General features: G+C 36.1%; 1 protein-coding gene across 2 annotated transcripts; it reads right to left on the reverse strand.

The window, feature by feature from the left end:
- Window positions 1-4,327: 4,327 nt before the first annotated feature.
- LOC105251615 (glycine, alanine and asparagine-rich protein) lies at window positions 4,328-6,738 on the reverse strand. Of its 2 annotated transcripts, XM_025413953.1 has the most exons (3): window positions 6,571-6,738; window positions 6,272-6,389; window positions 4,328-6,181 (listed from the first exon to the last, which is right to left on the reverse strand). In XM_025413953.1, the coding sequence occupies exons 1-3, from the start codon at window positions 6,718-6,720 to the stop codon at window positions 4,422-4,424; spliced, it is 2,028 nt and encodes a 675-aa protein (XP_025269738.1). In that variant the 5' UTR covers window positions 6,721-6,738; the 3' UTR covers window positions 4,328-4,421. The 2 variants fall into 2 exon arrangements, with proteins under 2 accessions (XP_025269738.1, XP_011256861.2); XM_011258559.3 differs by having other exon boundaries at window positions 4,328-6,389.
- Between the last annotated feature and the right edge of the window lie 2,792 nt (window positions 6,739-9,530).

A 9,530-nucleotide genomic window follows, 5' to 3' on the forward strand; every position in this document is an offset into this window, starting at 1 on the left:
GCGATCGACGATGCCGCGTTAATGAGATCGGCGGGATTTTATTAAAATTATTAATACGCGTGTATCTTTCGAGAGATGCCCTGTCGATTAAAGTCACTCGTTAGTGGATATTTTCGAGTAATACGAGCCACGGCAAATGCGATGCCTCTCGTAACAGCACGTACGAGCATACGTACTACACGCGCGAGTATTTTATACCCGAGTATATCCACTCGTTGCGGCGCATACAGTTATAATTGCCGCGATTCCGAAGGGGCACGGTTGCGGCTACGTCTGTGATCAGTCTTGGATCCTGAATATCTCGGAGATTACGATTTTCGCGGGGCTAAATAAATTATTAAGCTGTCCGCTCTCCGTCCGTTCCTCGGATCCTTCTTTAATTCCATTTCTCTTTTTTACATCTTTTTCTCACCCTTTTATCTCATATATTAACAATATTATAACGGATATATGTTAAGGTTGAAAAATTACTCATATTCGAAACTGAATTTTTTATAAAAGAGAATCAAAAAATAAACTTGTCAAAATTGTAATTTTGTTTTAATTATTTAATGCAGTCTTTTCTGTAGTCTATCATGATATTGTTTAACATTTTCGTTATAATTACCAGAGAAATTGTAATGATAATGGAATATAATTAATGTAATTAAATGTAACGTATTAATTTTTAGTCTTAATATATATTAACGAATTTTATTTCTCAGTCAGAAAATCACGATTATTAAAATTGAAGAGAAACTGTGTTGAGTTTGAATTTATTTGCAAGAATAAAAAGGAAAAAGCACACACACGTGAAAATTAGATACGCTGCGAATACCTACACAAAAAGAGAAGAGAAATTTTCCGTGTATTATTGCATTAACTTCCTCCGATCGGAGAATCGTGTAACTTTTCCTCTTATTCAATGTGATTTCAATCACTGTGTGGGCATTATCCTTAATATACGGTTCAATGAGAAATCATAGACGTCGACGGGCCAAAGTAACTACTATTACGGAGAGAGATGCGCGCGCGCAATTTCATTCTCACGATAATCGGGACTCCCTCGATTTTCTCTCGTACAATGATTTTTTATCGAGCGTCTGTAATCTTTAGTGGAAACAAAACCATTCTTCGCCGAGATTTATCGGGCCCCGGTCTCTCTGCAATGAACGAACGAAGCGAGTAACGGCGCTCGGGCCGCACTCGTGCCGTGCGCACGTAGATAACTTTCTCCGGCATGATAAGCCGTAAGGTATAAATCTGAATTGTTTTTATAATTCCTGCGGTGAGATGAGGTATCGAGATAACGGGGATTCTAACGAAGTCTGTAATTTGCCGACACCGCGATGACCGCGTGCGCGGCCGCACGTTAGCGAGTCGCGATGGATCGTGATTTAAACCAATCGACGCCTGATGGACACGAGAAAAAAGCGTACCCTCATTGTGGCGCATAATATTGGTCGATCGTTACGTGAACAATTCACCTTCGTTACACTTCGTGTATTTCATTTTTAAATCCGCACTCTTTTGAAGCTCTAATTTCAGCTCTTTATGCAAGGATTAAAATTTCAACTTTCGAATTAAACTAATGATCTTTCGTAGATCAAAAGACTTGATATTAAGATATTCTATTTGAATAATGATTTAAGAGAAACTTGGAGTAGCATGAAGTAAAAATTTCGAAACGATTAAAATATGTTACATAATTATTAATTTTAGCTACTTTTTCAGGTACATTTATTTTTCTACACAATGTACTAGGTGTATAAAAAAAACACGTAAACATGTTTGGTGTCCGACAGCTTATAAATATGTATCTCGTTGTAAAGCTATCACTGTGCACTAAGCGCTATAAATACATGGTGTCCAGCAAACGTCGGTGAGCGCAATGTTTCCGATGATTTATATCCGGTGAAACGTAATTGGACATCACCGCAGAGAGTGCTTCCTATATAGAGTGTGTGATGTTGGGAGCTGATAAAGATTGTCTATGATAACGCTTCGTTACCATTTAACATTCTGACAATCGACACGCGTGATATAAATGCTGGGAGAATGCATTACGTTCTTTGTATCAAAATTTAACGCCCGTTTATAACGATACGCAGCATATTGCTAATACTTTGATTAACAATAATCAGAATTATCTTATTTAATTTTATTTATATTTTGAAAATATAGAAGACCCTAGACGAATATTTCTTTTATTGCTGATGATTATAAAATTTGAAGCATGTCTTCTGTTTTAGTAGATGCGTTTCATATTGAAATTATGTAATGTTCTATTAAAATTACCAACTCTGCCAGTAACACAGATACATTGGCCGTTCTATTAAGTACTTTACATCATGATGATGTAGTCTGAAAGTGGGCGCTCACTGAATGAGCTTGTTTTAGTAAAGCGGTCATATTGGGTGAGAGACAAAAAGAGAGAGAGAGAGAGAGAGAGAGAGAGAGAGAGAGAGAGAAGGGGAGAAAAAGGAGGAGGAAAAAAGAGAGAGAAAGAACAACCTGCTCCACGTGCGCTTAGTCGCGGACAGGCTTCTCTCGTCATCATGTTACCCTGTTCTCCATACTCATCTGACGTGTACAAGGGCCAACAAGGAATGAAGGAGATACGATTTGGCGCCGATGCTTTTTAAAGCATGGCAGTACGCGCCGAGACAGCTCATGTCAGCGATATTGGATTTACCTACGAACGCGCATATCTCCCGCTTCGGGAAGTATCGGTGAATATATTGGACTCGCTCGGAAGTTTCGACGTGTGAGTGTGACAAGTATAATGGCATTATGTCTGCGACGCAACTCGTCAGAAAATGCCCAACTTCCGCTTCTTCCTCTACCCATTTCTCTCTACCTGTGCCCGTCCTTTCCTCCTCTCCTCCGTCTATCGTTTTTGATGTCGTTTCAGTACAAGCAAATGCATCGAGCTCATTCACTGTGCTAGATGTCTATATATAAGTCATATGTACGTCATATATCCAAACATGCGAAAGTTATATAACATTATTAGAAACTGTATTTATTGAGTCTCATTATATGATATTATATGATAAATTTTTTTTGTTATGATAAATAATTTTTGAGATTATTAATTGATTGAAATTATTGATTTTAAAGGATAAAATTAAAACGTAATTCGAATAAAACTGGTAAATCATGTCGAATAGTGCACAAGTGCACCTTACACTATTGGCAAACATGTATATTCTGTATTTTACTTTATGACGCAAAAATTAATAATCTAAACTAACTTTGCCAGTGTGTTTCAGACAATACCGTTCCACGTATTGACCATATCACAAATTCATGGATTTCCAAAGTACAAGAGTAAACTTGGTGTATCCAGTAGATGAGACACGAGCACTTTAGGGAATAAGCTACTAGTATTTCGATGTCTCAATTGCGAATTACAGAACTCTAAAGTACGAGAGTAAACTCGGTATAACGTCATTACCTTACCTGCCGATCTGCTTGTAAGCCTAGAATTTGTTCGTGGAACTTGGATATCATAACTCGCGAATATGTCGAGCAGTACAAATTACTTTGCTATATATATAATAGCATGATCTACAGAGTTGTTGGAATACAATATATCATATATGAATAATTACATTCTTCAAATAAAAAAGTAACAATTTCTTTCGTGAAAATGTATATAGTGAACGATTTATGATATGCATGCGTAATTATTGATTATATGTGGTATTTATTAAATTTATCAATGCAATTGTTTTTATTGTATTATTCTATGCAAATTTTGACAATTGCATTAAGATCATTATTAAAGCGACATAATTAAAGCATGAATAATTCTCTGTATTGTACACATTTCCTGTATTGCAAAATTTGTTCATACATTATCACTTAATTTTTTATAGTTGATAATAAATAGTTATGAAAATATCACTTATAATAATAATTAATATTATATATATAATTTATATTTTATAAATAAATAATTTATAATAAAATAAATCTAATTTAAAACATGCAATTGCGTGCATGAGCAAAAAATATTATAAATATAATTATAAATATAATTATAAGTTAAATTTATTTTATTTTAAATTCCATTAATTTAGTAATGGCTTTCAAAAAACATTCTACATTAATATTCTGTATTATGTGCAGGTTCATTTTAATAACGTTTAAAACTACACTCAAATAATTAATGTATTAATGCAAGAATATGTGTATTTTGTTACACAAATAATTTTTCCATATACGATATGTACATATAATATAGTAAATGAATGAAATTTTATCATTATTAAATTTTCATTATTAAATAATGAAATAATAACGCGAAAAATATCATTAAATTTACAACAATTTTAGTTAATTATATAAAAATTGAGATACATATATGCTGTGGAAAATTCACGAAATTGATTTATCCTCGAATGCGAATATCTGTTTATACATGATTATTTCCGTTACAGCGTTATCGTACCTGCTTTTGAATTCGCAGCGGCTCCCGCAAATGCACTGGCTTTATCTCCTGCTGCGGATGCTGCGCTATTCGCACTCGCAAATGCGCTCGCTGCTGTATCGTTAGAGTCGTCATCTTTCGAGCCGGATGCAGAGGATTCGGCGTAGGACGAGGCACTCGAGATGCTCTTTCCTTTGCCTCCGGATTCCGCAGATGCGGTTGCGGCAGCCGAGGCCGACGAAGCTCCGGATCTTCTCTTTCCTCCGGATTTTCCCTTCCCTCCGGATTTCGCAGACGCGCTTGCATTTGCGTTAGATGACGCACTCGATGATCCTTTCCCGGATTTACCATCGCTCTCTGATTCTGCAGCTGCACTTGCGTCTGCACTGACTGATGCATCTGATGATCCTTTGCTCTCCTCTTCTGAATCAGCCGATGATTCTGCATCTGCACTCGCTGATGCATTTGACGAACCTTTTCCGGAACTATCTTTTCCATCAGATTCTGCGGACGCTTCAGCGTCTGCGTCCGCTGACGCACTTGATGAATCTTTTTCAGATTTATCTTTTCCCTTCGATTGTGAAGATGCCTCAGCATTTGCATTTGCATTTGCCGATGCTCCCGATGAACCTTTTTCCGATCCACTTTTACCTTCCGATTCAGCCGATGCCTCGGCATCTGCACTGGCCGATGCGTTCGATCCTTTTCCTTTGCCCTTAGAGTTAGCGGATGCTTCGGCATCTGCACTTGCTGATGCGTTGGATGAATTTTCTCCGGAATCTGTTTCATCCGAATCTGCAGATGCGTTAGCATTCGCAGAAGCGTCCGAAGAACTTTCAGATTTACCATTTTTATCTGATTCCGCGGATGCGTTTGCATTTGCGCCCGCGGATGCGCTTGACGAATCTTTATTACCGTTGCTGTTTGACTCAGCGTTGCTCCTTCCTTCTGCTGACGCATTTGATTTTTCTTTTCCATCATCCTCTGATCCATCTTCTTCCGAATCCTCTTCCGAATTGCTCGATTTTTTACCTTTATTACGTTTTCTGTTTCGTGATTCCGCTGCGGCACTAGCATTTGCATTCGCTGCTGCACTGGATTTACTATTTCCTTCTTTACCATTGCTCTCTGATTCCGCTGCAGCATTCGCTTGAGCGCTCGCTGACGCTTTGGATTGTCCTTTACCATTATCATTCTTTCCAGATTTTTCATTTTCATCGTTTTCGTTGTCATCTATTGATTTTTTATGACCGGAATTACTGCTCGATATTGCCGATGCTACAGCATTTGCAGTCGCTGCTGCGCTGGAACCACTATTGCCGGCGCCAGCTTTACTTTGCGCAAAAGCCGAAGAAGCTGCACTTGATGATGCTCCATTTTTGCTGGACCAGGTGTTAATTACGTTGGAAGCTCTGCCACTTGCACTCGATATACTACTGCTTATTGTTCTACCTGAACCACCAGCATATTCTGCTCCATTACCACTTCTTCCATTATTTCCTGTTTCATTATCATTTCCAGTATTTCCAGCTTCATTGCCATCTCTTCCGGTATTTCCTCCTTCATTATGACATTTTCCAGAATTTCCATTATCACCTTCTCCAGTACTTCCTCCATTATTTGCTCCACCATTTCCTCCACCATTTCCTCCATCATTTCCTCCAGTATTTTCTCCTTCATTACCACCGTCTCCAGTACTTCCTCCTTCATTACCATCTCCTCCACTATTTCCTGCTCCATTGCCACTTGTTCCAGTATTTCCTCCTCCATTGCCATTTGTTCCAGTATTTCCTCCTCCATTGCCACTTGTTCCAGTATTTCCTCCTCCATTGCCACTTGTTCCAGTATTTCCTCCTCCATTATTACCTCCTCCAGTATTTCCTGTTCCTCCAATTCCTCCTATTCCAGCTCCTCCATTACCTCCTCCACTGCCTCCTTTTCCTCTATCCAAAATGTTAGCTGATATCGATATCTATAATTTCATAGTCATAAGTGTTTAATTATTGTAAAATTTAATATAACTTTTTTCGATTTTTTACATTCAAGAATATGAATACAATATGTTATATATTATATAATTTGCATTAGACATGCACGTATTATTATTATTTATTCTATTTGTAAAAGTGATAGAAAGAATTGTTTAAACATACCAGTGAATTATCCTTATGTGCACCACCTGTGCAACTTCCGCCGCCACCGAATATATTTAGAATAGGTAAGCCACCTAAAAGACCACCTAAACCGCTAGGAAAGGCGACTGCCCATGATACGGCAATCGCCAGCAAAATAATAATCTTCATGTTTCCTTATACTTGGGAATACTGGCGATTGCAAAAGATAATTCGACCATTTTATACTCCAGATCGCAATTGTGAAAACATAAGTAGTTGTATTTCCGTTATTTCATGCAATTCGTTTTTCTTAAAAATGTTATCGATTATATTGCCACTCGGACGGATGATACTTTTTTTAATTGTGACAGACAAACTTTATTTCTACAGATGTCATAGTCGCTCATCGTTTTTACAATAACAATTGTTTGTTCGAAACGGATACGTGTACATGAGTATATAAGATACTGTAGATTGAGAAAGAAATATCCGTTGTCATCAATCGACCTTCAAATGCGGACAGATTTATGATTTAGTACTTTATCATTGTTGTAATATTAAGAATATTTTATTGAGAAACGGAAATTAAAACGAATTTGTCAAAGTCATATGCACAAGATAGGCATTAATTATTAACAAAAATAATAGCAATATAAGATAGGATACAAAATATACAACAATAAAATTTATTTATTCGATCATTTCAATTTGTCTATATTGCTTAATTGATGACATGCTTCAACAATACAGGAAATCATATCATAAATACAGTGTTGAATACAGTAATAAGAAGATACGTATCATTGTTGTGATACGTATTTTCCTTATAGAACAAGCGCATTTTTAAAATTAATATTATTACGAATAATTTAATGGAAAGTGATAATTTTTACTATTAATAAAATTAACTATTTATTATTTTACAAAAGATCAACAAATTTATTTTATTTTATTTTATTCAAAGAGAATTCTTTTTTTGCATAGAATATATTTTAAAACTATATTTTAACACAAAAAAAAAGAAAACGCGATATCCGATTCATCTATAAGAAAACTCATTAAATTTTTTATTAAAAAGAAATGAAAGATCAGGTTGTATATGCTACGATATTTATGTAATGAAATATGTCAACATAATATCTTGTAACGAACCATGAAACAAGCTTATTAGCAGTGAACCAAGTTCATAACCGTATATAAGTTCATGCGCGCGCGTTATTGCATTTTTTCCTTAAATTATATGTCTACTGTGACCAACAGTATTTTATTAATTATACATGCTATTGATTGGCCAACGATCAAAGCTGGTATAAATCAACTTTTACTAACATTATTATTTCTTATAATTAAAATTCAATAATTCGCAAAACAATGTTTTATTTTTATAGTATTATACATTAATAATATTATACATTAATAATAATTGTAATTTAAAAAATGAAAAATACACGGTATATTAATTTTTTGCAAAATTTCAAATTATATCAGATGTCTAATTAATTTCGTCACATTAAGTTCATATTCTGTTGCGAGATGAAAAGATTTTAAGCTTTGATGAATAAAAGCTTATCAGGACTCTTTTGTTGACACTCACCCGGACATTATATATTTGTAGGTGGCGACCTGGTATAGAAAAAGAGATACTGACGCACTTTTTTCCTTATTTCGTGGACTTGAATCAGATTGAAATGTCAGAACGCGCTCTCGCGAACGGGATTGCCGTCTTTTATCGTTCGTAGATTTTGGAGCTTTCACGAACATAAGCGGCTGCACAGAGGAAAACGCAGAAGGGGAACAGCTTGCGCTCTCAAGTACATATATACATATATATAGATATACACAGGTCGTCAGTTAAAGGCCCCCCATCTCGCTCGCAATGTCGCCGATGCCTTAGAATATTAGCTATTTTCCGCCCGGCTGCGCTGGATGAAGCTGCTCGCCTCTTTCTTTTTTTTTCTTTTTCTATGTCGCGTATTACCATCTCACCTTCTCTCGGGAGAGAATAAAAGTGGCAATTGTTGGGGATATATACTGTGGATAGAGGACAAATTTGCGTTTGGATAGTATCGCGATGGAAGCAGACATCTGGTAATTATGCATCTACATCAAAGATCGGCATCAATCGATCTTTTTTAAATTCAGAAAAAAACTCGTTTATTTTTATATTAATATTGAAAAATAGAATCTTTTTCATACGGGATTTCTTTTACGAAAGCATTATCGAAGCAACTAAAACAATCGTTATATAAATAAAACATGTATAAAAGAAAAACAAAACAAAATAGAACAAGAAGAAAAAACGCTCGTACATAAAACAGCCTCGAGCGTATGAATATTTTTAAGCTAACACCGTCGATTCGAGTGGTTGATATAAAGTAAAGGATAGAAAGAGTACAATGAAACAGACAAATTGCCCAAGGCGATAATTGTACGTTGCACTACGTGCAAACGTAATAATTCATTTCGCAAAATCTATCGTTCGAATCTTGAGGAGGCACCTTCATACTTTCCATTCTGCAATCGATAACTTCACATACGTTTAGCGTCTACTTAATTCTACGCAAGCTTATTGCGTATTCTGTTATGTTGTGCCCATGTTTGTCGAAGAAAAATATCGTTTGAAAATTATTTTCAATCTCTGTCCAACCGCAACGCGGAAGAATTAAAATCTCTTTGTTTGTACATGCAATAACATCCATTATAAAACCATACGATAAATATCTACAGATCTTCAGATGCGTAAGGTAAGTGATGCGCAGCTACGCTTAAGAAGAAGGCTTTACTACGTGCGGGATAAATCCGTAAAATAAAAGAATGGAAAACGCGCGCGGGACAACGTAAAGTCTGAGCGTTATCCAAGAAAGCGTGGGTCGGATTCAGTCGAGACATTTACCTAAATCGTCCTGTATCTGATCCAGTTTCGAATGGCGAATATAAAGTAGGTGCTCGATTTCTATCGTCTCCGGAACGTGCCTCTCTTACTTTCCTTCTCTGTAATG

The sequence above is a fragment of the Camponotus floridanus genome, unplaced genomic scaffold, assembly GCF_003227725.1.
Source record: "Camponotus floridanus strain SB8 unplaced genomic scaffold, Cflo_v7.5 scaffold72, whole genome shotgun sequence".
In the NCBI taxonomy this organism is placed as follows: domain Eukaryota; kingdom Metazoa; phylum Arthropoda; class Insecta; order Hymenoptera; family Formicidae; genus Camponotus; species Camponotus floridanus.